Source organism: Crinia signifera, chromosome 5, assembly GCF_055691185.1.
Source record: "Crinia signifera chromosome 5, ASM5569118v1, whole genome shotgun sequence".
Taxonomy (NCBI): Eukaryota; Metazoa; Chordata; class Amphibia; order Anura; family Myobatrachidae; genus Crinia; species Crinia signifera.
Window position 1 is genome coordinate 277,312,121 of NC_139221.1, and position 14,525 is coordinate 277,326,645.

The 14,525-nt window shown below is 44.7% G+C and overlaps 1 protein-coding gene across 1 annotated transcript in view; it reads right to left on the minus strand.

Moving 5' to 3' along the window:
- NUB1 (negative regulator of ubiquitin like proteins 1) overlaps positions 1-14,525 on the minus strand; it is a 64,554-nt gene that overhangs the window by 15,854 nt on the left and 34,175 nt on the right. Inside the window, exons 10-11 of the mRNA XM_083189065.1 lie at positions 6,886-6,993; positions 3,758-3,910 (exon numbers count right to left, since the gene is read on the minus strand). Coding sequence (XP_083045191.1) covers positions 3,758-3,910; positions 6,886-6,993 — 261 coding nt within the window. The remainder of the gene's footprint in view (positions 1-3,757; positions 3,911-6,885; positions 6,994-14,525) is intronic.

A 14,525-nucleotide genomic window follows, 5' to 3' on the forward strand; every position in this document is an offset into this window, starting at 1 on the left:
TCTTCTTGTCTGACATTCCTATTTCCATATCTCTATATCATGCTGCTTTCCCACTGCCTACACGGGTAATGACCCGTTTTTTTTAAACGGGTCTTTAAACGGGTAAGAGCCATAAAGACTCTTTCCCACTGCAGCTTTTAAACGGTAAATTACCGTTTAAAAGCTGTTTTTGTCACATTCACACTTACCTGTTTAAAAACCCGTTTAAGCAGTGTTAAGATAGGGGGGGGGGGGGTAGAATTAAAAAAAAAAAAACGGCGTGGGGTCTTCCCCACTGCCGTAACCAGCACCAGGCTGAAAGAGCCGGGGCTGGTAATAAAAAATCAGGAAACCCGACAAATAGGGGTTCCCTGATTTTTTACAACCAGCCCCAGGCTCCAGGTCCGGGGCTGGTTCCCAAAATACGGGGGACAAAATGACTAGGGGTCCCCCGTATTTTAAGAACCAGCCCCAGGCACAACCAGCCAGCAGGGTAATGCCACAGCCGGGGGACACTTATTATATAAGTTCCCGCGGCCAAAGCATTAACCCTACCGACCAGTCAGCCTGGCCAGGGGCCCTGGGGGAGTGGGGACCCCCCCAATAAAGGGGTCCCCCCCCTCCAGGACTTACCTGACCAGGCTGAAGCCTGGTGCTGTCCTCGATGCCCCTGGGCGGTGGGCATCGAGCTGATGGTATGGTGTAAAAAATAGAATAAAAACCATTGTCTTTTACTGGTGAACTATGAGTCGGCGTCTGTATCCATGTCGGCATCCCTGTCGGCGACGGCGGTCCGGAGTCCGAAGAAATCCATTTGGGAAACTGTGGAAGGAAACCATACTCACCTGTCCCAGCGCGACGTAGTCCAGGTAAGTGTCTTGGCAAAAAAACAAACCGAACACCCGAATCCAGCCGGACAGAGAGACGCACAGTGTTTACATCGTGCGGCTCCGCCTCCCGAATGCCGCTATTGGCCGCTTTGCGGCCAATCAGGAGCCGCTAGGCCGCAAGGCGGCCAATAGCGGCATTCGGGAGGCGGAGCCGCACGATGTAAACAAACACCGTGCGGCTCTCAGCTGTCCGCTTGGTTCGGGTGTTCGGTTTGTTTTTTTGCCAAGACACTTACCTGGACTACGTCGCGCTGGGACAGGTGAGTATGGTTTCCTTCCACAGCTTCCCAAATGGATTTCTTCGGACTCCGGACCGCCGACGCCGTCGCCGACAGGGATGCCGACATGGATACAGACGCCGACACGGACCAGGACATCAGGACCAGGGCTACCTACGGGCTCAAGATAGGTAAGTATCAGTATGTATGTGTTATGTATGTATTAAACTTTTATTTTTCACGTGTGTCAGTGTGTTTATTTAACTCTTTCTTTTACTGTGGAACTACAAGACCCAGCGGGCCCTTTAATGCCCCGCAGGCTGGGACTTGTGGTTCTTCAAGTCTCAGCTTGCGGGGGAGGCTTGCTGGGACTCATAGTTCACCAGTAAAAGACAATGGTTTTTATTCTATTTTTTACACCATACCATCAGCTCGATGCCCACCGCCCAGGGGCATCGAGGACAGCACCAGGCTTCAGCCTGGTCAGGTAAGTCCTGGAGGGGGGGGACCCCTTTATTGGGGGGGTCCCCACTCCCCCAGGGCCCCTGGCCAGGCTGACTGGTCGGTAGGGTTAATGCTTTGGCCGCGGGAACTTATATAATAAGTGTCCCCCGGCTGTGGCATTACCCTGCTGGCTGGTTGTGCCTGGGGCTGGTTCTTAAAATACGGGGGACCCCTAGTCATTTTGTCCCCCGTATTTTGGGAACCAGCCCCGGACCTGGAGCCTGGGGCTGGTTGTAAAAAATCAGGGAACCCCTATTTGTCGGGTTTCCTGATTTTTTTAATACCAGCCCCGGCTCCTTCAGCCTGGTGCTGGTTACGGCAGTGGGGGGGGACCCCATGCCGGTTTTTTTTTTAACGGGTAAAGGGCTACCCCTTTCCCACTGCCGAAAAAACGGCTCTTACACGGTAAAAACACTGCTTTTTACCCGGTTAACAAATACCGGTATTTGTTACCCGTGTAAAGCAACCTGGAGCTTTCCCACTGCAGCTCTAGCCGTTTAAAAAGGCTAAAAAAACGGCATTTTACCGTGTAAAGCCTGCAGTGGGAAAGGGGCATTAGTAACCACAATCCTGGTCTCCTGTCTCTAACTCCACAGACTCCATTAAGTGCTAGTACTGGGTGACCCAGTCAGGGGGCCGCAACCTGCTTTTCAGGTGCAGCAAAGCACAAACTCCCTAGGGTCTCTAACGAAATCCCCAGGGCGTTAGAGCCAGTGCCCTTGTTCTGGGTCTCTGTCAAACACCTGGTATTAGTTAAAGACCCCTTCATCTCAGAGCTGGAATTAATCTGAGCCAGTCACTTTTAAGTCACCTACATCCGATCTGAAACAGTCAAGGATCCAACCCTCTGAGCGTAACATGAATGACTTTTACTGAGAATAGAAAACGTTTGGGTAACAGCATGACTTAGAGTAGTGAAATTGTCTCTATAGAAAATAAAGTCTGCAACAGAGGTTTATCTGTTTGTTTGGGCTAATCTGGAAAAGCACTGGATGGAATTTGTTTATGTGCTATTTATAATTTTCTAGAGCATTTGTCAAGAAAGGTTTAGGCGCATGAAACACTAATCTATTGCAAAAGGGAGCTGAGCAGTATCTATTTTAGTGAAGCAAGTCAATAGAAAAACATCCGTCTGGGCACTTTATCGGCTTATGCTGCCTAAACCTTTAAAGATATATCACAATCGTAGACTTTATTTCATACTATGGAGAGATTGATATTTATTATCCAAACTGCCCAGAACATTTGATGTAAACCCTGTGCCGATGGCTGTAAACTTCAAAATTGGTCCAGTGTGCAGGCGAGGCGGGTCGCTAGTACAGGTTGAGTATCCCGTATCCGAATATCCAAACCAAAATATTCCAAAAACCGTGTTTTTTCAGAATATTTTTGTTGTTGTTGTTTTTGTTCCCCCGCCCCTTGTATGTTACTTACCACGTACCCCGGCGCCCACGGCGGTCTTCAGGCTCCTCTTCAGCGGCATCTCCGGTCCCAAGGGTGCATTGTGCGAGCGCCTGTGACATCACCAGCGTGCCTGCAAACTCGCGCAATGTACCCCTGCGACCGCTGAAGAGGATCCTGAAGACCACCGTGGATGCAGGGGAACCACCGGAGCATCACAGGGGACCAGGTAAGTATGTTCCAAGAAAAATCCAAAAAACTGAAAAATCCCTTATCCAAAATGCTTGTGGTCCCGAGCATTTCGGATAAGGGATACTCAACCTGTATACTATATTATAAAGTTTTTTCAGATCTAATTGTTATTTCTGGATTAGCCAAAGCAGACCTGACTCTTTAGGACAATAGTGCAGCTTTCTCATTGACAGCTAAAAATATATTTGAATGCTTTGTTTGTATTTCAATATGGAGGCAGTTCTGCCACATTAATTACTATCTCAAGGTATAGAATATTTTAGCGTTAGTCCCATCTAAATGGTCAAGAAAAGAACAAAAAGACATTTTCATGTTAGCTAATAATTCTAGAAAATATTGTATGACTATCAGCCCTTTAATACATCACAGGTTGCATTTTTTCCCATTTAGAAGTACTTATCTGACTTTATCTATAGAACAGCAATTTCCATTTCTCAGCAGTATCCGATTCGCTCAGCACCTGGCTGTAATTAGGAGCGCTTACAGGGAGTTTATCTGAAGGTTTTGTTGTACCTCTCGTTTACATGCAATATGATTTGCAGCGTGTTCCACGTTGCCATCACATGCTCTCAGTGCCAGGCGAGCCTCCTGAGCAGAACATCCCAGCTGCAATAAGGTCTCTACTTTGATGGGGTCTATGGCAAGTTCGTTATACAATCGGTTTGCCTAAAACAACAATAAAAATCATAATGTACTAGGTTCTTGTTACATACATTTATAAAAACAAAAACTTTGTGGCTTTATGATGGCTCCAACAGATCAGTAATGACCTCACGCATTCATTGATAAAGCTCCCTGGCTATAGTCACAAACTATAGTCACATTCTAAATACATTTTCAATGTAACAATACACAATAAAACAGTTGTCAGTTTGTTACAAAGTGAAAATTTGAAATTCTAGGTGAACACTGCGGCAGGTATTTATTTATGCCAAAAAATCATCGGGTGCGCAAAAACAGAATTTTTTCAATGTTTTATTCATTTCTGCTGCCTTAGTGTTTATGATGCAATTTGCATATACTCCAGAATGTCATGATTAGTGATCATTGTCATAGCAATTAATCCCAAAAACAACTTTTCCACTGCTTTTCAGCCCTGCCACAGAAAGGACCAGCTGAAATCATGTCAGTGATTCTCTCATTGACACAAGTGAGTGTGCTGATGAGGACCAGGCTGGAGATCGCTCTGTAATGCTGACTGAGTTAGAACAACAGACAGAAAGCTTTAAAATGAGGGTGGAGGTTGAAATCATTGTTTTTCCTCTGTTAACCAAAATTACCTACAAGGAAACCCATGCAGTCTTCATTGCTTTGCACACAAAGGGCTTCACAGTCAAGGATATTGGTGCTAATAAGATTGCACCATACTTGCCTACCTGACCCTCTCCATGCGGGAGAAAATGCTCTGGACTTCCCTGGTAATGTATGATTGCCATCACCTGTGGGGAGCTAGGTAAAGGTGTTTCACCACAGGTTATGGCAATCATACATTACCAAGGAAGTCCAGGAACAGAGCATTTTCTCCCGCATGGAGAGGGTCAGGTAGGCAAGTATGGATTGCACCTCAATCAATCATTTATGGAATCATCAAAAAAAACGTCATAAAGGCCCTTATTCTGATTGACGCGGACTTTACCGCATTCTTACGGATCGTGTCTTTTCGGCGTCTGCGCATGCGTGGAGAACGCAACGCGCATGTGCCACGCCTTGACTCCGTACCAGTTCGGCCAAATCCCGTACAAAACTGTTCCCCGCAATCAGTCGGGAAATATGGGCGTATTATGGGCGTCATGCGGAATGTCACATGGGCGTAGTTTCAAAGTGGGCAAAACGGGGCGGAAACATGGGCGGACACGGGGGAGTACACTTATGTTGGGGGGCGTACATTCGGATAGCACTCCGAATGCACGCGATCAAAAGGGGAAGAAATGTGCGGTGTCCACAAGTGTACTATTGCTTTGCGGACACCACTCGTTCATGCGGTAGGCGAACGTACGCCTAATGACTACAAGCATTAACACCTGAACCCAATAGAATCTACTCCTTTACTCATTACTCACTAATAGGCCGCTTGTCAGTGCTTTAATTGAAACCATTGCACTTCAATTGCTGTAAGGGTTAATGTGTGCAATGCATGTGTTAGGCATGCTTGTAAGGATATATTGGCATCTAATTGATTCCAATTCCAAATAAGCAGTTTTTTATGAGGATAGGTAATTGAATAAGTGGGTCATGTGATGTCTTGCAGAAGATACTTAATAGTGGGTTGTTTGGCGTAAATACTCCGCTTACGTGCGGTAGCACCGCTTGGCTCCCGTTCGGATGCGGTATTCCCGAGCATACTCTGTAATACTCTGTAATACCGTGCCGAATCGGAGTGTTTCTCCCGCACACGCATGGTTTGTATGTCGTCCGTAAACACGCCCTGTTCTTAAAGAGTGAGTCCGTCCGAATGCGGAGGACACGTGGGCGTTTCTACGGACGATGGCCGCATGCGGCAAAACACCGTAGCGTGCGGACCGCTCCGTAAGAATGCGGGAATATCCGCACCGATCAGAATAAGGGCCAAAGAGAGGTGTAATAGTTGTGAAGAAGGCTTCAGGGTGCCCAAGAACATCCAACAAGCGCAAGGACCATCTCCTAAAGTTGATTAAGCTGTGGCATCTGGACACCACCAGTGCAAAGCTTGCCTCATGAATGGCAGAAGGTGGATTTGAGTGCATCTGCATGAACAGGGAGGCAGATACTTTTGGAGGATGGCCTTGTGTCAAGAAGGGCAGCAACAAAGCCACTTTTCTCAAGGAAACAAATAATGGACAGTCTAATAGCCTGCAAAAGGTGCAGGGATTGGACTGCTGAGGATTGGGGTAAAGTAATTTTCTCTCATAAATCCCCTTTCAGATTGCATCTGGAAACATGCTTGTCTGGAGAAGGAACGGTGAGTTCTACCATCAGTCTTGTATCATGCCATGTGTGGGGAGGCTTCTTAGCCAAGGGAGTGGGCTCACACAAAATACTGCCTAAGAACACAACCATGAATAAAGCATGGTACCAAAACATCTTCCAAGAGCAACTTCTCCCAACATCTAAAAAAAAAAAAACCTCCCCAGACCTTAATCCCATCGAGAATTTGTGGTCCATACTCAAGAGATGGGTGGACGAACAAAAACACACACATTCTGACAAACTCCAAGCATTGATTAGGCAAGAATGGGTGTCCATCAGTCAATAAGTGACGCAAAAGTTGATTGACAGCATGCCATGCTGAGGTCTTGAAGAAGGGTCAACACTGCAAATATTGACTCTTTGCATAAAGTTAATGTAATTGTCATTAAAAGCCTTTGACACTCATGAAATGCCTGTAACTTTTCTTCAGTATACCATAGTAACATCTGACAAAAAGGTCTAAAAACACTGAAGCAGCAAACTTTGTAAAAGACAATACTTATGTCATTTTCAAAACTTTTGGCCATGGCTGTACATACAGTTCCATGAACGAGTTTTGTCACATCACATTTTAATTAGGTAATGCAAAAAAGTTACATCTATATCACTCCGCGTTTTCTACACTGACACAAAAAAAGTTACTTATTAGTACATAAATATAATCTGGGGTCTATACGTCAGCTGCAGCATCTTACCTCTACCAGTTTTTCGGATGCTTCTTTGGCTTTTCCATTGTGGTAATTTACAATCCCTTGCAGTAGATTAAGTCTAAGAAACAGCACTTTCTCCCTCCCAGAGTTTCCCTGCAACAGACAAAATTAAATAATGTTTATAAAGACTGATCAGCGATATAACATTTGGAAATATTTCTCAAAAAGAAATGTTTGGCCTAGGGGTGCAGTGGATAAAATTTGGATACTATAAGGTGCTGTGATTCAATAAGGTTTGTGAACCACTCGTGTAGTGTGCGTCTTTGAACAAAGGGAATCACCAATTGCTTGTGTGATCATAATACTTTCTGCTGTGATTGCTATAGCAACCCCACACATCTGCAAAAGCCTGGCACGTGTGAAAAAATAGCAAAACAATGACGTGCCAGGCTGCCAAGTAAGGAAGAGAAAGATTAAATAACAAAAATATAACTAAAGATAAAAACATATCAACATGAAGCCACAGCCAATAACAGGTAATCCAAAAACATATGCTACTGTACTTATGAAAGAGTAGATGTATATTTAGGAAGGCAAGCTTTTACGCCTCCATTTTTTCACCTTCCTGACATTTATGGCTGATAAGTATCAGATGATCTATATGTGATATCTATGCTACCATCCTTATGATCATTGTTGAGTACTGAATATTTGCATTATGTAATGCTTTTTTACTTTAAAACACAACAACATGTGCTGGCTATTGGCTGTATAGATAGACAGATCAGCAGCAGCCAGCAGGACACTACATGATTAGTGGCAGCCAAAATGATGGACACTTACAGATCAGCCACCTGCGGTACATCCTGTAGCATGACATGGCAGATAATATGATGCCCATCTCTGCCCATTAAATAATTTAACCAATGGGGGATGGCCAACACGTGTTGGCAAGTTGACGTGATCTTCATGAGTAGGGTAATACCATATTAGGATTAGAGATGAGCGGCTTCGGTTTTGCTCGGTTGTTATTGCCAAATTATCGCAATTTCGGATTTTTCCGATTGGCTATCGGCTGTCACATGTTTTGGATAGCCAATAAGATCAGAGTAAAGTCGAACCTGCTCATCTCTAATTAGGATTTTTTTACGCAGTAAAATGCAATGAGACAGCCTTATCGAAGCTTGTGTCCTGGCAACTTGGATTCATACATTACAGCCCCCTCCCCAGCCAAAAAACATAAATAATATAAATAATACATTTGACATAAGGATTTCTAGTTTTTGGGGCTTAGCTGCACTTTATAATGTATCACTATTACAGATATAGGGAGTGATGGAATAATAACTGTAATACCATTTTTACACCAGCAAGCTGGGTTGCACATGGAATTTTGCACTCGGCTCCAAGCTGGGTGTGACCCAGCTTGCGACCCTTATTAGACAGGCGTCACTGAAGACGGGGCCTGTGCCGGTGCTGGGAGATGAGAGCATCTTCCAGCGCCGGCTTTTCCATTGCAGTAAACGGGTCGCCCCGGGTTACCCATTTACACTGCACAGCGATCAAGGTTGAACTCTTGTTTAATCCTTAGCACTTTCCGGGTTGATGATGCAGACCCGTGATTTTGCGTGTTCCCATGCAAAAATCCGGCTTTGCAGGGCTGGTGTAAAAGTGGTATTAATGAACTGCAATACATAACCCCCTATCTGGCTGCATGCCATTTTTGTCGTACACAGGAACATTTGTCCACCAGGTCTTCTGCTATAGAGTTGTTTTGGCAATTCAATTATTCTGGGATAACTACCCAGGAGTTCAAATATGCACGCACAGTAATCTAGTGCTTCTAAGGGGATTCTTTCCAATAAGAAAATGCTTCTATAGCATCTTTACTGAGATGAGAAGTTTGAGTGAAGATGGGATGTTGCCCATATCAACCAATCAGAATCTACTTCTGTTTTATTTAGCACCTTCTAGAAGATAATAAAGAAAATCTGATTGGCTGCCCATAGCAACATCCCATCTTCAATAGAACTCCCATCTTAGTAAATAAACCCCTATGTCTCTAGGAGGAGATGGGAGTAGTGGGAAAAATAGAGGGAGACTGTAGGAACAGGAAGAAGAATAGTAAGAATAAGAGATGGAAGAGTGGATGAATAGAGGAAAGATTAGTATGAGATGGGAGAAATAGGAGGAAATGGGAGGACTAAAAGGAGACATAAAGAACAGCAGAAGATGGGAGAAATATGGGTAATAACAGTGGTAGATGTGAGGAATAGCAGAAGAAGGGAGGAATAGGGGGAAGAATAGGGATAGATGGGAGGAACAGTGGGATATGTAAGAATAAGATAAATAATAGTACTAGATGAATAGGAGAACAGTATGTGGTGATGGAAGGAATAGGGGAAGATACAGTAGTTTCACTATCCCCCTGCCTGCCTGTGTCTGAAGATTATGCATAAGGAGCTCCACCCCTCTATTCCCCTGGGAGGAGGTGCCTAGCCCAAGACACAATATGCTGACATTGAAGGCTAGAAAGATCTTCCACTGTGCCACTGTTATGTGTAAGTTAAGTACTTGATCCACTGGTGGGTAGCCAGAGTGGTTGGTCCACTACGGCTTTAGTGTAACAGGAAAAAAAATTATTGTACAGAGCAACATTGTACAGAGGCCTATTTTGATGGTGGGCCTGGAGCTATAGGTCCATCAACCCCATTGTTAATCCAGCCCTGATAATACTCTTGGGGACAAAGGTCTTCCAGGTCTCCACTGTTAGGAGAAAGCCTCAACTTTTGGATTCCTGGAGCCACACTCCATTTGCGGCCAAGAGTATTTTATCGTGCCCTTGCTGTAAAGCAACGGTGTGCCCTTAGGAACATCAAAGCTCTGCTTGGGGACAAAAATCATTAGCTCACCAATAAGTTGTAACTTCTAAAAGTTTTAGGAAGTGGCACATACATATACCACAATGACCTCCCCTCCACGCCACTCCTGGTCAATATGTGAAAAAAAATTAAGTAACGACAACAATGTGAATGTACTAAAGTGATAAATAAGTGCTGCAATGCCCCAATCCTCGATCCAGATGTTTAACCCCTTCCCGACATTTGACGTACATTTACGTCATGGCCGGGATGTACTTCCCGACACATGGCATAAATGTACGTCATGGCTTTAAACTGTCACCGCGTCTATAGACGCGGTGACAGTTTAAACATGTCTGCTGTCCCTGACAGCAGACATGTCCCTGCATGCCCAGGGGGGGCTGCGATGCCGCCCCCCCGTCGGCGATCGATGTGATTGGCTGTTCAGTGTGAACAGCCATTCACAGCGTTTTCCTGTGTACCGGCGAATAACGTTCGCCGGTGACACAGGGATCGGTGGTGATTGGTGCTGTAAGGGTGACACTGGTGTCACCCCACCTCACCCCACCCGCCCCCAAAGGCCGTGATTGGTTCGTCGGACCGACGAACCAATCACAGCCATGGAGGGTGATTTAAACTAACGGTGACTGCACTGCAGACGCCATTCCGGTCTGGAATTGCGTGCAGTGCGGTCACCGTGCCTATCTGCCGCGATATACTGACCTGATCCTTGCAAATACTTACCTGATCACTGCTTGTAGCGTTCCTGGATCTTGTTACTTCTTGTGACTTCCTGTGTTGTGCTGTGCTGTGTTGTGCTGCTGCAGTGTGATAGATTTATAGATAGAGAGATACAATACAAATTCTTGCTGGACTAGATAGAGAGAGAGAGATAGAGAGAGATAGAGAGAGCTAGTGACAGAGAGTGCTATATTTTGTGCTGCTGCAGTGTGATAGAGTTATAGATAGAGAGATAGAGAGAGATAGAGAAATAGTGACAGATTGTGCTATATATTTTTTATATATATACAGCTGTACTGCGTGTGCAACTGACTGCTGCCCCCCCCTTTTGTGCTGATCAGTATAAATTAACTGATCAGCAACTTTTTGGGGGCGCAGGTTTTTTTTTTTATATATATACCTGTCAGTGCTGCTGCTGCAGTGTCATAGAGTGATAGATAGTGAGAGATAGAGAGATAGAGAGAGATAGTGATAGAAAGTGCTATATTTTGTGTCTGCTGCCCCCCTTTTGTGCACCCCCAGCAACTTTTTGGGGTGCAGGGGTTATTTTTTATATATATAACTGTCAGTGCTGCTGCTGCAGGGTCATAGAGTGATAGATAGAGAGAGATAGAGAGATAGAGAGAGATAGAGAGAGATAGTGACAGAGAGTGATAGAGAGTGCTATATTTTGTGTCTGCTGCCCCCCTTTTGTGCACCCCCAGCAACTTTTTGGGGGTGCAGGGGTTATTTTTTATATATATAACTGTCAGTGCTGCTGCTGCAGTGTCATAGAGTGATAGATAGTGAGAGATAGAGAGAGATAGAGATAGTGACAGAGAGTGATAGAGAGTGCTACATTTTGTGTCTGCTGCCCCCCCCCCTTTTGTGCTGATCACTATATCTGAGGTGATCAGCAACTTTTTGGGGGTGCAGAGGTTTTTTTTTTATATATATACCTGTCAGTTGCTGCCAGTTGCACTGTCAGTTGCACCAAAGGTTGTGCACCTGCTGCCCCTCACTGGTAATTAGTGTCGCATCACTGATCACCTTTTTTTTTTTTTTTGAGGGTGCTGTGGGGTCTTTTTTTAATTTTTTTTTTTTTTTTTTGATCAAATTCCTGTTGCCTTTGAGCGCTGTTCAGTGACGGACGTTACTGACCAACATCTGTGCTCAATTTTTGGCGCAGGACCTTTTTTTTTTTTCTGCACTACATACACACTACACACTACATACTACATTGAAATAAAGTTTGTACCCCCCCTACACTATACACGTGTTGAAACATTTCACTACCAGAAACACAAAAATAAAAATGGCATCCCAAATGTCATCCCAAATGTCATCCCAGTCATCCAGAAGAATGTATTCAGCGGAGGAGGCATATGCCATGCTTGCCTCTGACTCTGACACAGCCAGTGAGGCAAGCGGGGAATTTGAAGGATTCATCTTAAGCTCCTCTTCCTCCTCTAGTGATGAGGGACCCCCTCAAAGACGCCCCCGTAGAGCAGCTGAGACCCCCCCCCCAATAATTGATCTCGTATGGACCCCACCACCAGACAATTTTGAGCCCCAGGTTCCTGAGTTTTTGGCCATCCCAGGAATCCAATTTGATTCCACAGGTCTCAGAGAAATTGACTTTTTCTAATTATTTTTCTCTGATGATTTTATAAATTTAATGGTGGACCAAACTAATTTATATGCCCAGCAGTTTATTGCTCAAAACCCCACGTCATCATTTGCTAGGTGGACCCCTGTAGATGCAGTAGAGATGATGACGTTTTGGGGTCTGGTGTTTCATATGGGCATAGTAAAAAAGCCAGAAATTAGGCAATATTGGAGTACAGATGTTCTGTACAGCACCCCACTTTACCGTATGGCCATGGCCCGGACTCGTTTTGAGTTAATCCTTAAATTTTTGCATTACAACGATAATGCACAGTGCCCACCCAGAGATGATCCCACCTTTGACCGGCTATTCAAAGTCAGGCCGGTCATTGATCATTTCAGTGCCAAATTTGAAGAGATGTACATCCCAGATAAATTCATTTGCATAGACGAGTCCCTTATACATTTTAAAGGAAGGGTTAAATTCCGCCAGTACCTTCCCAGTAAGAGGGCAAGGTATGGCATAAAAATGTATAAGCTGTGTGAAAGCACCTCAGGGTACACTCACAGGTTTAGGGTATATGAAGGGAAGGATTCAAGAATTGAACCGCCAGAATGCCCCCCCTCCCTCGTAGGTGTTAGTGGAAAAATTGTCTGGGATTTAGTGCACCCCTTCCTGGATAAAGGTTATCACCTCTATGTGGATAACTTTTACACTAGCATCCCCCTGTTTAAGGCCCTTGGTTCAAGAGGTACAGCAGCTTGCGGTACTGTGCGCAAGAACCAAAGAGGCCTCCCAAAAACGCACATTGCCCAAGTAATGAGAAGGGGTGAAAGCAGGGGAATATGCACCGAAAATATGTTGTTGGTCAAATATAAGGACAAGAGGGATGTCCTTATACTGACAACAATTCACGGAGACAGTACCACCTCCGTCCCTGTACGAGGTACCAGTACCCACACCTCAAAACCTAATTGTATCCTGGATTACAATAGGTACATGGGCGGAGTGGATCTTTCAGATCAGGTACTGAAGCCGTACAGTGCCCTGCGGAAAACAAAAATCTGGTACAAGAAGCTGGCCGTGTATATCATCCAGATGGCACTGTATAACGCTTACGTGCTATTCCGTTCTACCAGCCAGAGGGGGACATTTATGCACTTTCAAGAGGAAGTCATAAAGGGCCTAATATTTGGGAACCAGCAGGCAGAGGGCCCCAGTACTTCTAGTACTGGCCCCCGTATTGTACCAGGGCAGCATTTTCCTGATGAAATCCCCTCCACTGGAAAAAAGGGCAGGAAACAAAAAAGGTGCAAAGTTTGCTATAAAAAGGGAATAAGAAAGCAAACTATTTTCCAGTGTGACACTTGCCCCGACAAACCCGGCCTATGTATAAAGGAGTGTTTTAAAATATACCACACATCTATGGATTATTAGGTTCATAATTTCACCGTGCTTCGGGGGTCTTGCTAATGCCACATAGCACCCACCATTCATTCCACCAGAATCTGAGCCGCAAAATCCAAAAATCACTCCTTCCCTTCTGAGTCCTGCCATGCACCCAACTGGTATTTTTTGGTCACATGTGAGGCATTGCCGTACTCGGGAGAAATTGGGGCACAGATTTTGGGGTGCTTTTTCTCCTTCATACCTTCTGAAAATGAAAAATTTTGAGCCAGAACTGCATTTTTGTGTAAAAAAATGTAATTTTTCATTTTCACTGCCCAGTTGTATAAAAATTGGTGAAACCCCTGGGGGTTTGAAATGTACACTATACCCCTAGATGAATTCCCTGAGGGGTGTAGTTTGCAAAATGGGGTCACTTGTGGGGGGGTTCCACTGTATTGGTGCTTTGGGGGTCTTGCTAATGCGACATAGCACCCACCAACATTCCACCAGAATCTGTGCTGCAAAATCCAAATATCACTCCTTCCCTTCTGAGTCCTGCCACTTTTTGGTCACACATGAGGCATTGCCGTACTCGGGAGAAATAGGGGCACAGATTTTGGGGTGCTTTTTCTCCTTCATACCTTCTGAAAATGAAAAATTTTGAGCCAGAACTGCATTTTTGTGTAAAAAAATGTAATTTTTCATTTTCACTGCCCAGTTGTATCAAAATTGGTGAAACCCCTGGGGGTTTGAAATGTACACTATACCCCTAGATGAATTACCTGAGGGGTGTAGTTTGCAAAATGGGGTCATTTGTGGGGGGGTTCCACTGTATTGGTGCTTTGGGGGTCTTGCTAATGCGACATAGCACCCACCAACATTCCACCAGAATCTGTGCTGCAAAATCCAAATATCACTCCTTCCCTTCTGAGTCCTGCCACTTTTTGGTCACACATGAGGCATTGCCGTACTCGGGAGAAATTGGGGCACAGATTTTGGGGTGCTTTGTCTCATTCATTCCTTGTGAAAATGAAAAATTTTGAGCCAGAACTGCATTTTTGTGTAAAAAATGTAATTTTTCATTTGCACAGCCCAGTTGTATCAAA